Source organism: Gossypium raimondii, chromosome 1 (assembly GCF_025698545.1).
Source record: "Gossypium raimondii isolate GPD5lz chromosome 1, ASM2569854v1, whole genome shotgun sequence".
Classification (NCBI taxonomy): Eukaryota; Viridiplantae; Streptophyta; class Magnoliopsida; order Malvales; family Malvaceae; genus Gossypium; species Gossypium raimondii.
This window is the reverse complement of record NC_068565.1, coordinates 16,908,615-16,935,312: the sequence shown is the minus strand read 5'-3', so window position 1 is coordinate 16,935,312 and position 26,698 is coordinate 16,908,615. Positions and strand designations below refer to the sequence as shown.

General features: G+C 33.6%; 1 protein-coding gene across 1 annotated transcript; it reads left to right on the top strand.

Annotated features, from left to right (window-relative positions):
* Window positions 1-22,375: 22,375 nt before the first annotated feature.
* On the top strand, window positions 22,376-23,980 carry LOC105784776 (S-type anion channel SLAH4). Its single transcript, XM_012610708.2, has 2 exons — window positions 22,376-23,310; window positions 23,401-23,980. The coding sequence occupies exons 1-2, from the start codon at window positions 22,432-22,434 to the stop codon at window positions 23,716-23,718; spliced, it is 1,197 nt and encodes a 398-aa protein (XP_012466162.1). The 5' UTR covers window positions 22,376-22,431; the 3' UTR covers window positions 23,719-23,980.
* The last annotated feature ends 2,718 nt before the right edge of the window (window positions 23,981-26,698 follow it).

Here is a 26,698-nt window from a genome sequence, read left to right as displayed (position 1 = left end):
AACCTTAAATAAAAATTATTTTAAAATTCTTTTCAACCCAAATTAATTATTTTCACTAATAATTATTTAATTACTTTAAAATTAATTTTCCAAAAATATTTTTATTTTTCGGATTAATGTTTAATCGATTTTAGATGAACTTGACCTCCTAAATTAAAATAAAAATTACTATTAACCCAATAAATTCCTACATTTACGCTCGAACCCGAAAAATATACCCAAAACTACTAGACCTAATTTAAGGATATTACAACTTAATATTTACGAGTCAAATATAGTATTAAAATAAATTTTAATTGACAATTTATGCTATTTGAATGAGTAATTAGGTTTATGTGGTAAATCCAAGTGGTTTTAGAAATTGAGGTATTGAGACCTCATTTCGTAAACCAAGCTCATAAATATATTTATGGAGTGATTATATAAGTATATTGAAGTTTGGTCCTAAAATTTTAACGTTTAGATAGTTAATTAATTGAAAACACTAAATCATAAGAGTGTAAAATTAAGTTTCTATTTATTAAAGGTGTCAAATGGCTAGGAAAGGTAATTAAATGGACTAAAATGACAAATATACCATACCATAAGTTATTGGACGGTTGGTGCCTAATTTTTGTTAGTTTATAAGATATATTTTAATGATAATAAAGTAAATAATAAGTAATAAATAAAAAGAAAAAGAAAAACATGTTTTCCTTATGTTCTTCTTCTTCAAGCGTGAGAAACTCTATTTTTGGAGCAAGGGAGATTCGGGCAAACTCTCTTCAATGCATGTGGGAGATTTTGAGGTCCGTTTTTAATGATTTTTATGTTTTTGAAATTGTTTTAACTTAATTTAGCTAACCCGGGGGTCAATTTGTAAAACTTTTAAAAGTTTAGGGACTTACCATGAATGAGTTAAGTGTGTTTTTGAATTTGGTTAATAGTTTCATGAGCTTGTTAGATAAATATAAGTAATTTGTTAAGTGATTTTTAATGATTTTATTGTTTTGGGATTTATTTGTGAAAATAGAAAACTTCATGGAAATATTGTGAAAGGATGATTAAAATGGGTAGATTGTGAAGCCTATGAAATCTGGCTAGCATGGTTTTTGGTTAAAAATGGTGAATTTGCAAGTTTTGGGATTATGGACTAAATTGCAAAAAGAGTAAAATATTAGGGGTAATTTTATAATTTTTATGGAAAGGTTAAATTGTGCAAATTTGATTATATATGTGTTGAAATTGGCTTAATTGAATAAATAATTATATATTGATCAAGAAACGAGACAGTCAGAGTTAGATTGAGGAAAAGTTAAAGTCTCAGATTAATTATCGACTCTATTTTTGCAACCGTTCTAGTCGAGGTAAGTTCGTATAATGATTAAATTATTTTGTATCCCATGCTTATAATTACCATGTTATAAATAATTAGATTTGCAATTATACAATATTTTGGTAATATAGACCAAAATAGGATGTTAATTAAACTGAATGACATAATGTTTTGGTTTGGATAAAATAATAAAAAGGGGAATTATGGTAAAGGAATTGTATATTGTAAAAACAAAAATATAATAGAAAGCAAAATTAAGGTAAATGGATTTTGGGATGGACTGTTATGTATAACATGGATGATGGTATTGTATTTAATAACTAAAGTGAGTTATGATGAATTTATGTGTATGTAAATTTCATGAATGGTTATATGAGAATGAATGTTAGAGATAAGGATATGGAAAGAAACCCATTGATCCTAGAGAATGCTTAGGGTACAAATGACATGTCATTAGGAAGTATACGTGTTGGGTGCTGGTCCTAGAGGTTCTATTGATGGCTGAGATCCAACATGTGTTGCGATTCTCCACAGCTTATGTGAGCAGCATGGTATAGCTACCGTCCCGACCCATAGCTCGTGTGAGCAAGCCCACTTCATAGCTCGTGTAAGCATTATTGGTATGGAAAAAGGAAAGGTTACATTTACATGAAAAGATATACCATGTATTCGATGTTATTCGAAAAGGTTCAACGGATAAGAAAAGGTCAACGGAAAGGCATGCATAAAGACTTAATGTTCATTTGATATGGAAAGATAAATATGCATATAAGAAATGAAAATGGATGATAATTTATTAAGTAATGGATGAAATATGCATGAAATCCATTTCTTAATATATGTTATGTTTTATAGATGTATTGTTTACTATCTATTAACCATATGATTTCAATGAAAAGTATGTGTAAAGGATAAATGTATGGGTGATGGATTATGGATAGAGCCTAATTGGTTATCATGTATATGCCATGAGTTACTTGGGATTTATATGTAATGATATATTTACTAACCTTATGAGTTGATGTGTATAGGAAAGAAAGTTTGGCATATGACATGATGAGAGCAGGTTTGGTTGTTTAATTTAATATGTTTGGTAAGTTTAATTTTCACTTATACGAATTTACTAAGCATTAAATCCTTACGTAATCGTTTCCTCTATCTTATAAATTATCAAAAGCTCAGCCGATTGGAATCTCGTCAGAGTATCGTCGCACTATCTATTCAATATATTGGTATTTATGGTTATTTTAGTTAATGGTTATAAATGGCATGTAATAGGGTTGAAAGGTTATTCAAGTGAAATTACTTGTCTTGAGTTGTGTCAAGCTTGTTGTGGAATAAGGTAAATGTTGGCATGAATAATAGTTGCAAATATGGGTGAATGAACCCTTATGCATGCTCCATAGATTATAGATAGTATATGGTATGATGGCATGTTTTGAAATGGTTATTTTGGCATGGTTGGCATAGGGTTAAACTAGATTTTATGCTTGAAATGTGGCATTGCCTTGTTTTGGTTAATGATGATTTGGTATAAATGTGGTGCCTTTGAATGACATATTGGTTAGATGAATTAGGATGTTTGAAATAGTATGTTTATATGGGTTTGAAAGGTGTTTAGGTCTTTTGAATGTATGCACAAATTGGATGGTTAATTAGGAGTGTTTTGGTCTTGAAATGGCTTGTTTTTAGGGCCAAATTATAGAGCACACAGCCTGGGACACAGGCTGCACACGGTCGTGTGTCACACACGATCTGGCTACACAGCTGTGTGTCACTTGTTAATTTTGGTGTATCAAGTCAGTGTGTTACACGGCCTGCGACACGGCCGTGTGACCCTACTCAGTGAATTACACGGTTGGAGACACAAGCTGGGACACAGCCATGTGTCCCTTTGTTCAATTGTTACACGGTCTAGGCTATGTCACATGGCCTAGCCACACGGTCCTGTGACCCCTATTTTCAAAATTTTGTAATTTTTCCCAAACTTTTTGATTTGTTTCGAATTAGTCCCGAATTGTTTCTAAACTGATTTTAAGGCCTTGAAAGCTCAATTTTAGGCCCAAATGTACATGTGTGATTGGGTGTTGATGAGTTTCATATGATCGTTGTTAAATGACATTGTTAAAATGCTTGGATATAAAAGTGATCGAATTTGCGTGGTAATGCTCTGTAACCCTAATTCGGCGATGGAGACGGGTTAGGGGTGTTACAGGACGAGCACTGAGTAGTTGCTTTCATAATGATATGTTATTGGAGAGAGCTTAGTCACGATACTATAGTGGAATAAATTCATGACTAAATGAGTTTATAATTAATAGTTGAAAAGTCAGAACCTAATTAAAATTCATTTGAGCCTCAACTACATATGTCCAATCAATCCCTCTGCTAGCTTGTTGAAACCATAAATGAATTGCGTGTTTGAATAGAAATGAATGGAATGAATATAAAAAAGAGAAATGGTAAACATTCAGGAATGATCATGGTTTTCTTCAAAATGGAGAAATGGAATAATTTGGAAATGAATGTAGGTTTCCAAAAATGGAAATGAAAATGACAATGGAAACTTTCAATCCTATATAGGATTACTTAAAAAATTATAGAAGAATGGGTTTATGTTTTTGGACTGTTTTAAAGCCCGAAAATGGAAATAAATTATTTTGTCACAGTGAACGTGTTGAGTTGTGACATATTGTATGAATTTTCTCAAAATTTTACCAAGGGTAAATCATTAAAATTTTACCAAGAATAAAATTATCAAAATTTTAACTAAGGTAAAATTGAGGTGAGAAAATTATTTAATATGTAGATATTAAATTTTATTTTGGGAAATAGAAAATTAAATCAGGTTGGATCATATTACAGAGTACTGGGTCAAAAAGGTCCAGGAAGTAATCGTAATTGAACCTGATGTGAGAGAGGCCCAAAACCCCTCATATAACATGAAGGGGGTGGCAACCTTAGTATAAATACTAGGGTGAGTCGTTCACCCTTATTCTACTCTAAGTAGGATGTTATTTTTCTATTTCAAATAAACTTCTACAACTCTACAAGGCTTTTACCTTCTCTTCCTATAAATAGATGACACCAGTAGAGCTATTAACACAACTTTTGAGAGATTGTTATTCTTCCAGAAAATAGAGAGAATTTATTCTCAACTTATAAGCAGATTTTTTAGAATAACAATTTTATCGGTTTCTATTAAGGAAGAGAGAATTTTCATTTTCACCATAAAAGGAATTTTTTTTCTAGTTTTGTGTTTTGATTCAGTTGGTTCGAGCCCACACTCGAAGCAATTCATGGTACAAGAATAGTGGAGAAGATTGTTTGGTTGAAAGCCAAAAAGATATCAATGATTTGCTTATCCAAAAACACATGTACGAATTTGATTAAGGTCTATTACTTTAAGTATCACAAATCAGGTTGATTTAAAAATTAAACAAATAACATTAGTAAAAGTTCTTTAGCAATGTCACGGTATTAAGGAAGCCACCTAGGAACTGGGGGAAACTATGAAACTACAGTATCCGAACCTTTTCTCTGGTAAGATTGTCGAGGACAAAAATTCTTTTAGGGGGAAAGTTGTAACAACCCATTTTAAGTAGGTTTGGGACCACAATTCCAACGTGAGTCCGTAAATATTATTTATTTAATATTTAAGAGGTTATTAGAGTGTCGTATTAAAGTTTGGTCCTATAATTTTGATGTTTTAATGGTTATTTAAAGTAGAAGGACTAAATCATAAAAACTACAAAAGTTAACCGTTATTAAATTTTATTACTTAAAAGGTTCAAAAGGTAAATGTTAGAGGTTTTATGTGGCAAGTAGCCACTTTTAATTTGGTGGATGGTAAGTGATTTTTTTATACTAACTTATGTATTAAAAATTAAATTTAAAAAGAAAAGAAAATATGTAAAAGGTAAGTAAAACATATCATCTTCATCATTTTTCTTTCTAAAACTCGTTTCCTCTATTAACAAAGAACTAGGGATTTGACCAAGCTTGTCTTCATTGCATGTGAGTATATTTAAAGTTCGTTTTTCATGAATTTTATACTTTTTGAGATCATTGTAACTTAATTTAGTAACCCAGGGACTATTTCGTGAAACTGTTATAGGTTTGAAAAGTTACTACTGATGAATTTGAAGTTTTTAGATGTTAAATGGTTGAGTTTGAAGATTTGATTTGAAATAGGGTTATTATTTTGGTTAGTTTTGAGTTTAGGGGCTAAAATGATAATATGTTGAAACTGGCATGAAATTCTTATAAATTTAGATACTTGAGAGCTGTAAAGGGATAAGAGTGAATTCAATTTCTAAGTTTGGGGCTTAAATGTTAAAAATATGTAAGTTTTTATTTTAGGGACTAAATTGAATAAAAGGTAAAAGTTTAGAGAAATATTGTAAAATGTTATTCAAGGGTCATATGCATATGTTTAGACATTATAAGGTATTTTGGAATTTTTAATTGAGTTAAATTATTATGTAGATTAAGAAACAGATCAACTAGTCGATAAATGCAGAAAAGGAAAAATTGTTTAATAATCCTCAGTGTTGTGTTCATTATTGTTTTGTTTAGTTGATAAATATAATATTGGGTTCATATATAATATAAATGAAGCCAAAATACCAAACCCAATTTGATTTAAACTCGAGTTAAAAGCCCGAAACTCGTAATTCTTGTCATAATTTTGTCCAGAAATTCTGCTCTCATAGTCTTACTAAAATGGTCATAACTTGAGCTTCCAGACTCAAAATTGAGTGATTCAAAGTGCGTTTCGAAGCTAAGAGATAAATCTCTGAACACCATGAGAAATATCAACTCAAAAATGCCTAGATCTCATCCAAAAAGTCGTCGCAACTCTACTAATTTCTCAAACTTGAAAATTTGCAGTTTTGATGAATGAAATTTAATAAATTTCACCCCATCTGTGCATGTATCATTCCCCCTTTACTTGAAAAGATTTATCCTCAAATCTTGTCTTTAATCGAATCTTGGTTTTATTTGTTTAGCCTTTGACATTGTTGTTGGACCTTGAGGTAGTGTGAGCTCATCATATCCATGGGTCTGCAATTGGGCCTTGAGACTCATATCATTCCCCTTCCTGAAGAAGATTCATCCCTGAATCTTTAGCTGCACAAAAAGAAAAGGGATTAGAATAAATAACAATAAAATGAAAAAAATACTTACCTAAGCTTTCTTTTGTGCCAAAACTATCTCCAGTATCAAAGACATTAATTTGATCCTTCAAATTAGCTTCAATCATGGACATCTCCTTTAAAAACAAGGAATCAACACTAAATAGAGAAATGTTAGGCCCATGAGTGTTCAAGTAAAAAATAAACTGTAACTATCTTTGAATATGTATGGTCATCCATAAGAATTTCCAAATATTAGTTAATAATTTTACATAATAATTAAATCATGAAGTTTAATATTATTATGTACAAATTCATATTTATTAATGTCTAAGGTAGAAATTTTATTGCAAGATCAAATGCATAAAGTTCTTTAATAAACCTATTGAATGCAACAAAAGTAACCTTGACATACCTAGATAAACCCATAATATCAATTAAACTTTCGGACCAAGGTTTAATAAAATTTGACCAACGAGAAAACATATTGTAAGGAAATATTTTACAAACAAAATCAGTAGCATACTTATCAAAAACATTCAAAGTATGCCTTCTTAAATCAATTTCTAATAATTCCTTCCCTTTCTTACCTTGTAACCCTTGTGGGAATTATCAATATTAAACTTATTTATTTCCCACAAGTAAAATCGTCTATCAATGGTAGAGTAATATAATTGGAAGTCCATTAATGGATCCTTGAAGTCATATAACGAAGAAACAACATTAAACAAATTTGAGTTAGGGTTAGTTAAAACATAATCATTCCTTACTTTTGTATAGGCATTTTCTTACTTTTCATTTTCTTTTTCAACTTTAGAACTTTCTAATTTTACCTTATGTGGATTTTCACTCGCAAAATTTGGACCGTCGAGTAGACTTTTATCACTCAAGGTCTCTTTTCTCTATATGTTTGCACATGATTCTTCCTCACTTCCTATATCACCCTTACAAGTATTATGAATATTCAATTTAGTAGAAGATATATCAGTAGGAGAACCTAACGTTTGTATATCATCTAACTCTATGGATTCAAATAAAAAATTCTCACTATCATCTTTTTTTATCAACAAAAGTCTCGTATTGGCACAATCACGACTATAATGCCCAAACCCTTTGCACTTAAAACATTCAATTTCACGAAATCTTTGTTATTTTGGTGAAGAATTAGTAAAAGTGGGCTACTTAAAAAATTTAGAAGAAGGTTCTGTAGGAGCCCCACTTTTCCACTCAAAAGGTCTAGTCTCATCACATTTTGGTAGCAACTTATTAGTAGCATAAGGAGGTTTCGAATTCTTGAAAGTAGAATTAGAACTCGTACCTCTATAATATTGTGATGCACCAAATGGATGAGAATGGTGTTGTTGAAATTGTTGCTCAATCTCAACTACTTTGTGTACCGCCTCCTCAAGATCAATGTAGGTTTGAAGGTTAAGAGCATTAACTATTGAAATGTTCAAGCCATCCACAAACCACACCATGGTAGTCTCTTCATCTTTTTAAACATTTTCTCTGTGCTGAAGCATCTCTATCTCTTTAAAGTACTCATCAACATATCAATTACCTTGAAAAAGACATTGAAGTCTTCGTTTAATATCTCTATAATAGTGAAAAGGAATGTAAGGCTTTCGCATCACTTGTTCCAACTCGTCCCATGTTGAAATTACCCTTTCATGGTTTCTTGGACGATTAATTCCAAGTTGAATCCACCAACTCAACGGATACTCTGAAAATAAAAGGGTCTCCAAAAGAACATAAGTTCAATTTTTTATTCCCACTCACAATATGCTTCGAGATCATACTTCCCTCAAAATCGTAGAATGTTGAACTTTGGTTTAGCTAAAAAATGTTGCCCATGGTCATTATTAACCAAAGTCTCATCATTTGCATGAGAGACATGTCGAGCATTATTTGCACGAAGACGAGGCTGATCAACCTCATTTCCCTAATTATAATTCCGACGTCAATTTTGGTACTTAGACATTCCAAGTTTTTACTAATTGTGTCTAGAATAGTGTCACGTTTCTGATCTCAAACATTTTGAACCTCTTGAACCCTGTGCAATTTTTTAATCATAGTGTTGTGAATCATTATGAAAGCTTGAAAAGAACACAACACTAAAGAAAAGAAAAATTAAGCAAACCTTACTATTATGCACTCAGAAATTAAAAAACAACTCTAAAAGACAAAGAAAAGAAATTAAGATTTTCTCACTTGTAACTTTTAAAGAGTAATCAAACTCAATAATATTAAAAAAAAAGTGGGACCACTCTCTAATAAAGTTGACCTAAGGCTCTAAGAAGCTAAAGAAAAACTCAACTCCGAAGGAAGTAAGTTGCACGGAGAAAGCAGAGGCAACTCTTTTCATACCTATTAGCATAAGAAACAAAAATGTGTTAGAATGCGTAATAAAATAAAAAAAACTAAAACAAAAGAAAACCTAATGCTAGAATCAAAGAAAATAAACTACCCAACCAAAAAAGCCCAAAATAATGGAAAGCAACTTGCATTTTTCGTTCAAGGTGTTCCCAATTGCCAAAAATCACAAAATCTAAACTGGAGTCTTCTCAATGTAGATATGATATGCAAATTTTTGGCATAAAATTCAACCCACAAAATATTTTTTATTTTTTTCATTTTTTTGTTTTTACACTTTTTGACCACTTTTTTGTGGAAAATATTTTTTATATTCCAAGATAGTTCCAAGAATCAATATGTAAAATATTAGATCGTTTAGAAAGCGCTTACCTACTGAAAAAAAAAATTCGAAAAACTTTTTGGGTAAAAAGTAAAAAATTGTTTTGAAGTTGTTTGCTAGAAACCAATTTATAAGAACATAAAGAACACCTAAAACACCCGAATCTGATACTAAATGATATGGAATTTGAGCAGAGGAAGCGGATTAAGGATCGTATTCAAGTTGTTCGACTCAAAAAGGAAAGATTTAGATATGATCTCAAAAGAAGAAATAAAAAATTTAGTATTAAAGAAATCAAAAATAGTAAAAGAAGAAATTTGAGAATAAAAAACAAATAAAAATCATAAATAAATAAGAAATAGAAATTAAAAAAGAAAAAAGTGGAAGATGGATAAGTAAATCGATGGTTATGATGGATAGAAGGATAAATGTCCAATAAAACCCTTTGAGATATAAATCCCAACAAACTCAATTAATGGCTCTAATCAACCCTCCAAGAAATAATCCTTGGAAAATTGAAGGGTGAAGAATGAATTCCCATGACTCTTTAAAGAAAATCAAGAAGAAAACTACTTTTAAAAAACCACAAGAAGAAGTTTTGCACAAGAAACAAACTCTTAGAGTTGAAAACTTTATTAATGAAAACAAATTGTGTGAATTGTGTATAATGGAAATGCCTATATATAGGTTAGCTAAATACATCTAAATAAAACTCTTAAGTATACTAGAACTCTAATTAATCTAAAATAGAAGTAATTTTAAACTAAACTTTGTTTTTGACATAAAACTCCTAAATAACTTAAACTATTTAATGATTATTAAAAATTTGGAATAATAAAATAATAAAATAATAAGAGCTAATAAATACAATATTGTCTCATATATAATAAAAATTAAGCCCAAAACTTGAACCCAATATAATTTAAACTTAAGTTAAAATACCGAAAGTCGTAATTCCTGTCATAATCCTGTCCAGAAATCCTGCTCGCACAATCTTCACTAAAACTATCATAACTTGAGCTCTCAAAATCGAGTGATTCAAAGTGCATTTTGAAACTAAGAGATAAATCTTTGAATGTCATGAATACATCTCAACCTAGAAATTCCTGGATCTTATCCAAAAAGTCATCACAAATGTGTTAATTTCCCAAACTTGAAAATTGGAAGTTCCGGTGAATGAAATTTAATAAATTTTACCCAATTCGTGCATGTATCAGATTAGGATACAAATAACATGTCATTAGGTTTGAATGTATCAGGTACTTTGTACTGGTGATTTCATTATATCAGGTGCTATGTATAGATGGTGGATACCATACAGATGGCTAAGATCCAACATTTGTTGCAGATTCTCTATAGCTCATGTGAGCAGCATCGAGTAATGGTTAATGTCTCTATTTATGGCTCGTGGGAACAAAGATACCTCGAGTATCTGAAGTTAATTTACTATACTTCTCTAGGCAAAACAAGATATGGAAATGAATTGAAATGAAAACCTATGGTATAAGATGTTATTCATGAAATCAATGTGAATGTTATGTGTATTATGCTATCTATATGTCTTGATGTTCATTATATGATCATGATTAGCCATTTTGGTATGGTAGGGAATGTGTAAAGTGACAAGAAATACTATGTTATTATGTTAATTTCAATTAGTAAGATTTTAAATGATAAGTATGTTGTGTTTAAATTATACAAACTTACTAAGCTTTAAGTTTACCTCGTTTTATTTTCTTCCTTGTAGATTGTCAAAAATTGTGTTGTCGATTGGATCGTCTTCGAAGCTTGCACTATCCGTTAACCCTTTTGGTAGATTTTTTACTCATTTTGGCTCGGTTATAAGTGGTATGTAAATATGCGTACCTAATTTTGTAATGTGAGGTTGAAACTTGTGTTTTGGTTTATGTTAAAGTGATACATGTGTAATGATGTGAGCCTTATTGTTGTTTTGGCTAGTTGTAGCATGAAATGGTAAATGTGCTTTGTGCTAGAGTGGCGAATCTTGTTTGATGAATTTTAACCTTTAGACATGGTGTTTTTGTGATGGAAGTTTAAGTATTGATATTATGATATATGTTATAGTGAGTGGATGATTGTGAATTGTTGAATTGAGGTGTCAGTTGTGGCATATTGGTTAGGCACTTAGTATAGATGTTATAAGTTGTGTTTCTTGTATGCTTTGGTACATTTGAATAGGTTTGAGGGATGGTATAATGCATGTTTGTGGCTTAAGTGATCATAGGGTTATATAACTTGCTTTGAAAGGTTCTTTTAGTTATACACGGTGTAACACATGGTCGTGTGCCACACACGGGCATGTGGCCCAGTCCTGTGGTCTTTATGATTCTATTAGTAATTGGTGTACATGGTCCCACTGAGTTACACAGCCTGGATACACGGTTGTGTGACTCCAGTTTACACGGTTTTAGTCTCTCACAAAGTCCAACCACATGACCGTGTGAATGTTTGCAACATTTTACATTTAGGTCCACACAGCCTCAATTTATTACACGATCGTGTGACACTTTTATACTTGGGATCAATTAATGCAATAGCTTGATGGCACGACTGTGTCATACACAGCCATAACCTGTCACATGGCCTGGACACTCGGTCGTTTGACCTTTAATTGCTGAAATTTTCTTACTTTTTAATTAGTTTACAATTAAGTCCGAATCCAATTTCAGGTTGACCTGGGACCTTTCGTAAGCTCGTTTGAGACTTGATTTTAGTTTTAAATCATACTATACTTAGATTATTGAATGCTTTATTGATTGATTGGATGTTTAAGCTAAAATCATATATGATAATTGTTGTTAACTATTGTAGCATTTTGTAGCTCGATTTGGCAATCGGACCGGGTATGGGGTGTTACATGAAAGTTGAAAGAATATTGGGTGATTTGATTGTTGGTTGCAACAGATTTTGGGTTGCAAGGATATTAATTAGGAAACCAAAATTAGGATTGTGGTTACACTTTGGTATATTTGGAAAGGTCAAAGTGAGGTTGTGATGGGTAGGAATGAATTGAACATTTTTGGGATTATTGCATGTTTAAAAGTTTTTATTTGATGAATGTAACACCCCAAACCCGGCCTGAACGTTAGGGTCAAATCTGGCGATGTCACATGATAGTGTGTTTGAAAAACGATGCTCGTGTTGAAAAAATCATAACTTTGCTTAAAATATTTTTCGTTTAAATCTCGTCGTTATCTTTTATTAATCCTAAAATAGTGATTTTTATTCAGTCGTTAGTTTGCAAAATATTATACTTGCAGAAGATTTTTAAAACAGTTTATGTCCTTGTGGGTATTTTGATAAAAAACATGCATTTCTTTTAAAAAACCATGTTTTATCTGCCTCTAGCAGATATAAAACATAAAGCAGTATAAAATCCAAATTTTAAGTAAAAACTCATAGTGGCCATTATTACAGAAAAATACCTCAAATAAAGCTTTTAGAAAAATAAACCTAATTAAATACGAAATAGTAAAAAGGAGTCGTGTGGCTCGTGTATCGCACATGACCAACCTCGTCAATCACACGCCTATGTTCAGTCACAAGGCCTACCACACGGGTGACCACACACCCGTGCGGCGTCGACAGTCCCACTTTTTGGCTTTTCACCGATTACCAATTTTTAGTGTTGTGTTTACACACTTGTTATGGTTTTGCGACGAAACACTTCTGAGGCCAGTAGTTTCTAAAATTGATCATTCACTTTAATCGTTAGTCTCAACTCATGAAAGCAAAATAACACCAAATCGAATATACTTCCATTTCAAACACATACCTACCTTGAAACTCTGAACGAATATACTAACACTCCACAGAAGAAGGACCTCAATCAAAATGATTCCTTGCTGTCAAAACAATATAAACATCCGATCAACATTTAAATTAGGCACAAAACAAGGTGTCGAAGTTTTACTTACCAGAATAGCAACGAGAACCAAACCACGAGAACAATCAACGATAGAAAAACAGAATGACAGAGTGGAGGAGGCAAGAATTGGCAATATGAAGGGCGACAAAAAGAAAAAGAATCAGTCTAAGGATCAACAATTCGGTAGCAGCCAACAGGAACAGAAATGAGGTGACCGCAAGAAAAAGAAGAAAGAAAATATGGGTAAGGACGTGTGCAAAACTGAAAGAACAAAAAAAATAAAAAGTAGCAGAAATTCACGAGCAATATTCGGCAAAGGAAGGAGAATAGTTGACAGAAAATCGAGAGGAAACAAAAGCTAAAGTAGAATTTTAGGAAAGGAATTAGTTTCAACACCACTACTGATCACCTCCTTGATCCACTCCTCAAAACTCTCCCTCCTACCCCTCCACAAACTGCCCACTTCCTACCACACCTCAAATTCTTTATTTTCCTCCACCAATCCCACAACTATCGAAATCTCCCTCATTATCCTCCTAAAAATTGGCCACAACCTCCCCACACTCCTCAAATACTCAGAATTTTGGTCAAACTATAACACTCACACGACACAAGCAGTAAAAATAAATCCCCTTAATCGCATAGAGTTTTGAACACAAGACCTCCAACATATTTACACTCCACTTAACCACTAGACCAACAAACTCATTCTAACATAATTTACCAACATTTATTTATAATCCTACTGATTAGAAATAGGGGTTTATTCATTTAAAAACAAAAATTTGCCCAAGCTAAGGCTTGAACTTGGGACCTCCCAAACACTCCTAAAACACTTAACCACTGAAGCAGATAGATATTTGTGTCTCAAACATACAAAAATAAATATATAAGAGATTTTTGGGGCATTACAATGAAGTTCTTTATATGGTGAAATTGCAGAATAAGGATGTAAGTGCAAATGCTGCTAAGGATACTTGTCCTCCTATTTAGCGTAAACCTGAAATGGATTGGGTTGAAATAAATTATGATGAAACTTTTAAAAAGGAGAGTAAGAGTGGTGTAATTGGTATTATTGCTAGAGATTCTGAAGGGAGGGCTATTGATGGGTTGGGTAAGGAGTTTCTTGTTGATAATGCCTTTATGGTTAAGGCTTATGTAGTTAAAGAAGGTTTGAAGTTTGTTGTTAATAATGGATGGATGAATGTTGTGATTGAAATTGATGTTAAAGGAGTTATCGATGAGTTTGAAAAGTTTGAAAAACTGGAAAGTTACTTTTGTTTATTATGATATTGATGCATATAAGGTTGCTTATAGGATTTTTAAATTCTTGAGTGTTAAAGGGAGAAGCAAATGAAGCTGCAAACTAGGGGACTAAATAGTGTAGAAATGGTAAACTTCCTGAAAGTTGGGTTTGGAAACCACCATATTCATTATTGAATATTTTGAATAAGGATGATTACCACATTATCCTCCTTAGGTGTAGTCTGTTAATATTTTGTAAAGTCTTTGGTGTTTTTGTGGCTTTTGTGTAAGTTTACCATTGTATGGAATGTTTTGTATAGGTTACTAGCTGCCCTAAGACATCACATCAAAGTATGATCTCACTATTAGTAGTTTCTAAACACATAGGTAAAATTATCTCTTAGTATAAAAGCCCACAATAGGAGTTGAAAGAACTAAGTCCCATTGCAAACTCCATACCAATTTCTCCAAAAACAGAGAACACCACCACCATCATCAATGGCTACTCGCCTCTAAAAGTGAACCACCATCCAAATAACCATTCCATCCTCTTGTTAATCCTACTGGTTAACAATTAGTGTGGTGGACATAAAAGACAATGAGCAACCCAGATATCAATATTCCACTACCAATGAACTCGATCTAACCCTAATGCACAAACTCAGCAAAATCCTTACTGATTTAACCCATATAAATAGTATTACCAGTATTTTCCCATGGTATTACTGTCATCCACCTCAAGCCCATACCGAAGCTTCCCCAGCTGACCAAGGTTTATGAAATCCTCAATCAAGATCCCAACAGTACATTGACATGCAGGAGAGAATGAAGGCGATGGAGGAAAGAATATCTTCACAACAAAAAAGATATGAGCAACAAAATTTTATTCACGAGCAAATAGAAAGACAATGGCATGTCCGTATCCACATCAATAACATTCAAATTTTCCAAATCCTTGTTATCTGATAATATATCAAATCTTATATTTCCTAAAAATTCTCCTGTATTAACGCCTTAAGGAGCTCTCTTCCTTTGTTGACGTCATCTTCTAAGCTCCAAGATCATCCAAGGGACAATTTTTTCTCCTCCTTTTATTCCTCATACTATTGATCTGGTGCCCGATTAACGTCCATGTTAAAATTCCCCTCCTCAGGTTTCGACATTGTTGAGCAAAAATCATTCATGCGGTTGTAACAATTACACTCAAAGTAGTTATTGGGAAAAGATTTATACTCAACCTATTAGAGGCATTCCTTGATATGAATCTTCGAGACCAATGGTTCATCAAGATTAATACACATTGCCATTCGAGCGAATCTACCTCTTGATCCAAAATCAATATTGAAATCAATTTTTATCACCTTCCCCACCACTTTCCAATTGCTTTCAATAAACTCTGTTTATAAAATTCAGCAGGGGGCCCAGGTAAACGAATCAAAGCCATCACTTTGTTTTGGAAAGGCAAGTTTGTCGAAAAATTCAAAAACCATGGTTGCATTGTTAGGTAGTGACCAAAAATCACTCAAGGCCCATCAACTAAAACTTTCAAACAATCTCTTTTAGTTATAAATCTTGTTAGAAAATAATCATTCTCGAAATCTAGAAATAGATGAGACGTCATCCACATGGCAATGGCTTGGTTCATAAGGTCATTGAAACCAATTTTCCTACCCAAAAGTTTGAGATCCACAGTATTTGTCATGTTCTGATTAATGTACGAATGAACCTGTTTCGAAAATTTGATGAGAATCCCTTAACATTCTTTAACATATCATCCGCGCGAAGTTCAAATTTCTCTGCATTAAAAAGACTAGTATTTCCATCAGAGGCTGTACATCCCCCAATAGTAACTTCTCTTTGAAGTTTGAAATAGTATCATTCGAGTAGACGGCTTTATCAGTCATCCATCTTTCTGTCTTGCCTTCTTCACAGACCGATTAAGCTCCATACCAGCCTGACATTCGCCAGTTTTGTCACTTGCATCGTTTGTCTCTTCTAGTTTTGCCACCGACCCTTTTGTCCATAATCTATGAAATAGGTAGGTGCTATGAGTTACTTTACTTTCTAATTAAACTGCCTTAGGTTGAACCAGAATTATATGTCAAAATCAAGTTATTGTCTTTTTTAATTAATAGAAAATTCGTGTCAAGAAAGTCAAGCTAAATCTGTCGAATATAGGTCAAAGCTACATAGGTCTGCCCTCTCTGGCATGTTTCTGTCTGCCTCTCTAGTAGGTTTTAGGTTTTTCGTTTTATGTTTTTGGTTTAGCGGCGGCAGTCAGTTCTTTAGTTTTTCTTTTGTGTTTATGAGTTAGTGTTTTTGGATAGCATACGTCTACAATTATGGAGATAGAGTTTGCTGGGCTGACGATCAATGAGGAGGAAGAAGAAATCTTACAGTTCCAATTTGAGACAAAAACAGGAACAGAGGTAGAGACTTTTAAATTAGTTGGATATTTTTTAACTGCTAGTATTATTCACTTTCCAGCAATGAAAAGTACAATGGCCAATCTATGGCATCCAGTCCGGGGGTACAAATTCGAGATCTAGGAGGGAAAAGATACTTATTTCAGTTTTTTCATGTTATGGATATGGAGAGGGTGTTAAAGGGGTCCCCATGGACTTTCAATAATCATCTACTGCTTCTACATAAGTTGCAATTGGCGGAGGATCCATTACTTGTTCCTTTGATATATACTCCTTTTTGGGTTCAGGTTCATGATATTCCTGCAGGATTTTTCTCAGAAAGGCTGGCAATTCAGTTGGGAAATTTTATAGGCACTTATATGGAGTATGATGGGTTAAATTTGGGGAAAGAAAATCAAAATTTCACGAGAATCAAAATCCTAATTGATGTAAGATTCCCTCTGAAAAGAAAGAAACATATCTTATTTTTTGGTAAATGTTCATATGCCAGATTTAGATATGAACGATTATCTCTCTTTTGTTTTTATTGTGGACGATTGGGACATAGTGACTCGTTTTGTGAAGCGAAGATGGCTTTAGAAGCGGAAGTTGGGGAGATGGGGTGGGATTTATTGTTAAGAGCTCAATCAAGAAGAGCTCTAGCGATGAATAGTGTTTGGCTATGTGAAGAAGAAGAAGAATGGGGTAGAAATAAAGAGAAGATTCCGGTATTAGGGCCTAGAACGAGAGATCCAGGGAGAAAATTGGGATAGAACAAAAATATAGATCCAATTTTAGGATTTAACCTGGAAGGACAATCACCAATTATCAAAAACGGTGATACTCCTTATTGTATGATAGATCATGATTTGCAGGACAGGGTGTTATTTGCGGAGGAAGGAAAGAAGAGAGCAAGGGGGAGAGTGAAGATGCTTTTGCTAATGAGGAGAATAGTTCTCTGGTGTTAAGGAATCGAAGAGTAGGAGATGGGAATATTGTTATATCGGCGGCTGCCAAGAGGCAAGCCGACCGATCACAATGAAAATCTTAAGCTGGAATATTTGGGGTTTGGGGAACCCACGGACAGTTCAACGACTTCGGCACTGGCTGAGGTTATACAATCCCCATTTGGTCTTCTTTATGGAGACAAAGATTGACAAAGGGAGGATGAAACATATTAGAAGAAGGTCTGGCTTCCTTAATGGAATTGAAGTGGACGCGACAGGTTCTCGAGGTAGATTATGTTTGGCTTGGCGTGGGGATATTAGTATCAGACTTCAAACCTATTCAAAAAGTCATATTGATGTGCAAATTGAGGATGTTGAGGGGGGAAAGAATTGGAGACTTACTGGTTTTTACGGTTTCCCATATTCAAATAAAGAAGAATCATGGAATTTGCTGAGACAGTTACGTAATGTAGGGGATCTGCCTTGGATGCTTTGTGGTGATTTTAATGAAATTTTGTATGGCTTTGAAAAAAGGGGGAGGTTTAGCTCGAGAGGAGGGGGGAACGGAAGCATTCAGAATGGCATTAGAAGATTGCGATCTTAGGGATTTGGGTTTTTCTGGAAGATGGTTCACATGGGAAAGAGGAAATCTGTTTGAAACAAATATTCGAGAACGATTGGATAGGGGAGTGGCTACGGAAGAATGGATATCAATATTCCCGGAATTCCAGATTAGACATATGTCTCACTCTTTTTCAGATAATTGTCCGCTCTTCATTACTACCAAGCAAGAGGAGAAGAGAAGAATTTATAGGGGTTTTAAATTTAAAGCATGGTGGGTTCTGGAGGAAAGTTTTTATTTTAAAGTTTAAAGTATTTGGGTTACTGCCAAAGGTGATCTGCTGAGTAAGATGGAAAGTCAGAAAAGAGGGCTTAAGAAGTGGGCTGATAAAATACAAAACAGTAGGAAAAGTAAGAAAAGGGCATTACTTTTAAAACTGGAGAATCTAGAAGAGAATGAAAGAAACGATGACAACTTACTAGAGCTTATTGACACAAAAATTCAGCTTAATTTTGAGATCGAAAAATATGAGCGTTACTGGGAACAAAGGGCGAGGGTTAATTGGCTAAAATTTGGGGATAAAAATACAGCGTTCTTCCATAAACAGGCAACTCAAAAACGTCAAAGAAATTTTATTAATAGAATGCAATCAGAAGATGGTGAGGAAACAAAGACTTTTCAGAAATAGAGGATATTACCAGAATGTATTTCCTTAAGTTGTTCTCGGCTGGGAAAATGGGGAATAATGATAGAATTTTGGCGGGAATTAAGCAATGCATCTTTGATGAGGATAATCTGAAATTGAAGGCAAGGTATACAAAAGAAGAGATACGTGAGGCACTGACTGAATTAGGCCCAATAAAAGCACTAGGGGAGGATGGATTTTCGGCTATTCTATCAAAAGTGCTGGTCAATTATCGGAGAAGAAGTTACATTGTTTTGCCTTAATCTACTGAATGGAGGTATGGATGTCAGTAAAATTAATAAAACGAATATAATTTTAATTCCTAAAATTTCAAATCCTTTGAATATTACCAATTTCAGACCAATTAGTTTATGTAATGTGCTTTATAAATTGGTGGCCAAAGTTATCGCGAATCGTTTCCGGCTTGTGATGAATAGATGTATTGATTTAGCTCAAAGTGCTTTTGTTCCTGGGAGACTTATTAGCGATAATGTTCTATTAGCCTATGAAGTTCTTCATTCTTTGAAGAATAAAAGGTTAGGAAAAAAAGGGCTTATGGCAGTGAAATTAGATATGAGTAAGGCATATGATAGGGTGGAATAGGGCTTTGTTGAAAAAATAATGAAGAAATTAGGGTTCGATTCGGAGTGGGTTGACATGTTGATGAAATGTGTTTCAATAGTATCATATTCAGTGGTTCTTAATGGTGTCATTGGAGAAAGATTTTTTTTTCCATCTAGAGGTCTTAGACAAGGAGATCCTTTGAGCCCATTTTTATTTTTGTTTTGTGGAGAAGGACTTTCTAGTCTCCTAAGGCAAGAAACGGAAGGAAACTTATTTCGAGGAGTGAAGGTGAGTAGAAATGGTCCGCAGATTTCACATTTGTTATTTACGGATGATTTTATTCTATTTGGAGAAGCTATAGATAGAAGAGCTGTTGCATTGAAGAATATCTTAAAGGAATATGAGCTAAATTCGGGTCAATGTGTTAATTATAATAAATCCTCAATTTTTTTAGTACAAATACGCAGGAGGATGAAAGAAGGGTAATTACTCGGATGCTTGGGGTTCGAAGCTCGAATAATCCAGAAAGGTATTTAGGACTTCCAAATTTAGTGGGTAGAGGAAAGAAAGTAGCTTTTCAAAATTTGAAGGACAGATTAAAACAAAGAATAGACAATTGGAGTGTTAAGTATCTTTCTCAGGGGTGAAAACAGGTTTTTATTAAGGCAGTTTTACAATCCATTCCAACCTATTCTATGGCGTGTTTTCTACTTCCTAAATCTCTATGTAATGAATTGGATGGAATAATAGCCAAATTCTGGTGGGGAAAAATTGGGGAAAGAAGGGTATTCATTGGTGTACGTGGAAGGATGTGTGTGTTTGGAAAGAAGCAGGGGGTCTTGGCTTTAGAAAACTTGATAAATTCAATATTGCATTATTAGCTAAACAGGGTTGGCGTCTTATTAATTTTCCAGATTCTTTGTTAGCCCGAGTGTTGAAAGCTAAGTACTATCCGAATACGTGTTTTCTAAATGCTTAGTTAGGTAATTTACCTTCGCTTACCTGGAAGAGTATCTGGTCGACAAAAGGTATTCTGGAAAAAGGTCTGTGTTGGAGGGTTGGCAAAGAAGATCGTATTTCTGTTTGGGAGGACCTCTAGATTTCGGACAGTGAAGAAGATAGATTGCAAAATCATCAGAGAAATGGGGATTTTACATTAGTTTCGGATTTGATTGATTCAGTAAACAGAAAATGGAAAGATGATATAATTTCTAATACCTTCAATGCGGAAGTTGCTAAGAAGATTTTTGCAGATTCCATTGGCAATGTCAGCAAGTGAAGATTTCAAAGTCTGGAGAGGCGAGCCTTCTGGTAATTTTTCGGTTCGAAGTGCCTACAAACTATTACAGGAGGGTATTCAAAATCCTATTAATTTACAGATCGAGACTAAAGCTTTTTACAAAAAAATTATGGAATTTACAAATCCCCCCGAAAATTAAAATTACAATATGGGGAATCTCTTGGAATTATATTCCTAATTTTGCTAATCGAAAGATCAAAAGAACAGTTGCAGATGATCGATGTCCCCGATGCAATCTGGAAGAGGGGGATTGTAACCATATTTTTCGCGGATGTCCTACAACAAAAGAAGTTTGGAGACTCATACAGTTATTGTGGATTCTTAATAATACTGAAGATACTTTTTGGAACTGGCTTACATGGGTTTTCTGTCGTGGATCAAATGAACAGTGTCGTCTTTTTTGTTGCGGGCTTTGGATCATCTGGACAAGCAGGAACATATTTGTTTATGAAAATAGACAATCAACAAGCAAAGACATCTCTTTTAAAATTTTAGACTTTATTTCCGAACTAAGAGAAGTGGAGGAAAAGAAACTTATATTGGCTGGAAATGGCGATTCAAGAACTGAAGTGAGTAGAATGAGTAGATCAGTCTACTTTGATGCGGCCTTTGATCAGCAACATGCAAGATCTGCTTCGGGATTGATTGTTCGAGGCGAGGGAGGGGAGATTTTGGTCTCAAAATCAGTTATTCATACTAACACAGCAATTCCATTCGCGGCAGAGGCACATGCAGGGTTACAAGCCTTAGAGTTAGGAAGGTCTATGGGGTTTAAAGATTTACTAATATTAGGTGATTCAAAAACGATCATCAAAATGTGCCAAAGTTCAGAACAAGACAGATCGGTCATCAGAGCAATCATCAATGATATTCAAGAGATTAAAACTAGTTTTAACAGTATCTGTTTTAGTTTTATCTCTAGAACAGAAAATTTTTATGCTCATGCGGTTGCAACAGAAGCATTAAGGAAAGGAGAAGGACATTACCTTGAAGGGACGATTCCGACTACCATTCGATGAGCAGGAGAGAGGGTGAGCCTAAGATTTCAAGATTGAGAGAAAATAGGTGACTTTTGGGTGGAGTAGCAGAAGGTAAAAAGATATGGGAAATTTGCTATTATAAAAGGCTATGCCGGTGATGGGAAATGGAAAAATTAAAGAAGGCCAACTGTTTCCTATTCAACTGAGATTTCTAGAAGCATTCTGTTTTTCTTTATCATTATTTTTTGGTTTTTGTTTCCTTAGGGTTAAATTTATTTGGTTACTTTTGAGTATTTGGGCCATTTCGTTAAAAGCCTATGATGTTTCTTTTCTTAGTTTTGCTGTAAGTTTGCTAATTCTGGACTACTAGCCTATTTGACTATTTTTATTTTATTAATCTCAGTTGAAATTTAAAAAAAAAATCTGTCAAATATAATCCATATTTTCAAAATTGTATGGAAAATACCTCACACGTGAGTTAGAAAATTTTCTTCAAAAAGTGCCAACAAAATAAATTCCAGAGGAAAAATTGTCTAACTCACGTGCAAGGTATTTTCCATACAATTTTTCTTTTCCTAAAAATATATTTATAGTTTATCACGTCTTTTTCTTGGGTTCTATAAATCCCCACCATTGCTAACCAAGAAAAATACGCATAACTTATCACCAACATTTATGATCATCTTGATAAAACCTAGTCTTACCAATGGCTGCCGTCGTAACATCTCACACTGAGCTTCAGTTCGTAGTTGACACAGCCGAGGCCGCCGGCGGCGGCCTGATGTCATCAACCATTGTTGCTAAGGGTATTAAGGAATCATTAACTTCCACCTTAACCAAATTTCATGCTGGTTATTTTAGGGTAAGCCTATCATTAGGTGGCCAAGCTTTATTATGGAAGACACTAAGAGGCCCAACGGATGACACTCACACTTTAAGACGTACCCTCCATTTGTTTCATCCAACAGCTTTTACAGTTCTCTGGTCTCTCTCATTCTTTGCCCTTGTTCTGCTCTCGATTCTTTACCTTTTGAGATGTTTATTTTACTTTAAGATGGTGAAAGAGGAGTTCTTTCACCATGTAGGAGTCAACTACCTATTCGCTCCATCGATTTCTTGGCTTCTTTTGCTACAATCATCCCCCTTTTTCACTCCCCAAACCCACTACTCCTACACGGTTATATGGTGGGTTTTGGCTGTTCTTCCTATTGCAGTGCTCGATGTGAAAATCTACGGTCAATGGTTTACTAAAGGAAAGAAGTTCTTATCAGCGGTGGCAAACCCCACGAGCCAGTTATCAGTTATAGGGAACCTTGTGGGTGCACAGGTGGCGGCCGAAATGGGGTGGAAAGAGAGTGCCATTGGGTTGTTTTCCCTAGGGATGGTTCATTACTTGGTGCTGTTCGTGACGCTTTACCAACGTCTATCGGGCACCGACCAGCTTCCATCGATGTTAAGGCCAGTTTTCTTCTTGTTCTTCGCAGCACCAAGCATTGCTAGCTTGGCTTGGCAATCCATTGCCGGCTCTTTCGATACTGCATCCAAAATGCTCTTCTTCCTCTCACTCTTCCTTTTCATGTCACTGGTAATTAATTACCCATGGGCCATAATTTACTGTCAACTAAGATATTGTGATCTAAATAAATTGACATGGTACTGTTTGTTGTTGAGACAGGTTTGCAGGCCGACATTGTTTAAGGTATCGATGAAAAAGTTCAATGTGGCGTGGTGGGCATACTCTTTTCCCTTGTCTGTGCTGGCTTTGGCTTCAATGGAATACGCTGAGGAAGTCAAAGGCGACATCCCACATCTTCTAATGCTTCTTCTTTTAACATTCTCTGTCTTCGTCTCCATTTGTTTGGTCGTTTTCACACTGCTCAACTCCAAAATACTACTGTTCTTACCTCATTGTTTTGATCCGATTTCAAGTTTGATTTCGCGTGGCATGTGTTCCACACCGCAGCAAAATCAACAACGGCCACAAACTGCTTAATTAATTGGATGATAAGTGTGCAAACAGGACATGAAAATCATGGTCGATGAAACTGAACTTTTTTGTTTAGTAAAGACTTGATATTTTCAGTTAAATTAATGTATGTGCTGTGTTCGATGACGATTTGGAAGAGGAAAAATCCAAGTCTTCCACTTAAACTACAATTTGGCTGCTTTTATCAACTTGATGTTGCAACTTGCTACAAAAACTGTGGAATATTGACTGCTTGCAACAATATCAACAATTTTTTTTCATTTTCTCATTCAAGAATTGATTTGGCCAAACATATTCTATATTGTTTAGGCCCCATGAAAAGAAAATAAAGATTGATTTGCTGCAATGATAAAAGGAAAATCTGACTGGGATATCCTCTCATTTTCCATCTAACAGTTCAAAGTTTCCAAATTTTTTCCCTTGGGTTGACAGTAGTCAAAAATTTTGGTCTAAGGTTATTAAAAGTACCAAATTAATTAATATTACATTATTAGTTCAGACTGATATTTGAGCTAAGCGAGTTGTTTATGGTTTTCGCTATTGCCATTATCAGCCTCTGCATGAGGTTTTTACGACTCCAGACTTTGAGAAAAATGCACTTGAACTTTAAAACCCGTGGTTAATATCTACTCTCTTAATGAAATTACAGAATGTGAAAGATTAATTACTAGATTAGATTTGATAAATACTTTAAAAAATAAATAAAAAATACCTCTACTGAGTTATTTTTCATTTAACCCTCTTTACCGGCATAAGAGTAATAATTACAGAATGGCTGAAGCCAATGGGTTGTACAGATTACAAATTATGGCAGAAGCCAAACGCCGATAGTTAAAGTAAATACGAGTTTAATTGGTTATAAATGTAAGAATCGCAATCGTCTTTTATCTCCTACTTTAACTAGTGATTAAATATTTAATTTTCATCTTAAATATAATATTTACTCCTTAATATTCTTAAAAGATAAATTAATTATCAAACTCGTTCTAATAAATACTTAAAAACAATCACACAATTAAAAAAGGGGAGGGCATCAAGGTAGAAAACAAACAAAGAAAAGAGAAGTACATATTCTGAAGCTTTCTTGTTTCGAAAAACCTCGCATTAATACCTACCTGATTTCATACTCAAATATCCATTGGAACAAATTAGTTTCTTCATTTATATTATAGTACAAATATGGACGGACATTGAAAAAGTTATGTTGGCAAGTCATTTAAGATAGCTAAAACGTGGAAAACAGCTGGCTCAAGCATCGTTAAATGAACTGAAAATTACCAATAAAAGCATGAATTGAGAGATATTTGATTTAAAGTGAAAATATTATTAAAAAAACTTGGTAAGATTTGGAGAAGTCAAATTAAGGTTTAAATGGTTCAACATTCAAAATTAAAAAAGTTAGGCGAACGCCAAGATTCAGCCTGGCAATCCAATTTCAGACAAGTACAGAAGTAGGTGTAGGGTTGCGGAAATTTCCTAAACTAGGGCTAAGAAATGAGCTGTCCTAGTCTTTGTCTTCGTTGTCTGTCTCAAAACAATCTAGTTTCCCAACATTCACACCATGCTTTCCTTTTCTTTTTTCATAGCCTACCAGTTAGAAGCCTTTACACGTCATAGTTTCATCTCCAAGTTTGCAATATATCTATGTCGAGGAACCTAAAAAATTGTTTTAGGAGGTAGTAGGGATGAATTAATTTATAACTTTATAAACTTTAAAAAATTAAAAAATATATTTACTATTTTTGGGTCGAAGTCCATTGATTATTCTTTATCTACACAAATAATATAATATCATTTTACATTTACATATAAAAGTAATTATATTTATTCAATATAAAAATTGAATTAATATATTTATATTTTTAAAAAATATATAATTGAATCTAAATCAAAATTGATATATCACACCCATTAAATCAAATTTCACCTACAAATTTAATATTTATCTTATATACAATTACTTTTAAAAGAAATATATTAAAATTCAAACTCTAATAAAATCAATAGAAATACTTTTGTGACGTGAACTTGTGATACTAGGGATATTATTGTGGAATTAGCAAGCCCAATATGCCAAAAAGCAGAGAGGGAGTTTTGTATCTGGACCTATTGAGGAAATGGACAAAGATATTGCAAAGGGCTGGTGGCTATACATTGGAAATAGGAACCACTAATGCATGATGGAATGGTGTTGTGTAATGAACTGTTGGTTGGAGTTTTGTAAAGAAGGATGGCTACTTAGGATTTGGCTACATATGTGCTAATTACTCTATCTTGTATAGTTGACCCTAACTTTTACTATATTATCACTTGACTTGTACTTTTGATACTTGTAAAAAGAAACATACTTTTAACCCTTCGTGGAACAATATCTTTGATATGTACCACAAACCAGTGCAATGGATTTGTCATCATGACTTGTTTTCTATATAATATTCATGAACTATAACAATCTATCGGTTAGAGAAAAAGAAAAAGGGAAAAGGTAAGAGCTTGAGAAGGGGGAAAAGAATGGAAAGGAGAAGTAGATTAGTAGCAAATAGAAACCTCATTCGATTTTAGGGTAAACTTGGTGTGTAGGTGGAAGATTGTAATGGCTTAATTTTTAGTGGTACTGGAAAAAATAGTTTTAGAATTTCATTTTCGTAAATTGAATCAGTAATTATTAAATATTAATATTTACGAGAATAATATAAAAATATATTAAATATTAAAATTAGAGTTCGTATAGATTCATACATATCATGACAAAAAATAGAATATTTGGTATTGATTGTCAATATAAAATGATTATTTAGATCAAGAAACGGATCGAAGTGGAGTTGATCAGGAAAAAAGTAAAATTGTGGATTAGCCCCTAAAGTATCCACTTTACATCATTTTGAACAAGTAAGTTCATATGGGACTTACCACTCTATTTTATTTTATGTTTGAATTATATTTGAACTTATCCATGTGTTACATTTAAATAGAATTTAGTGAATTT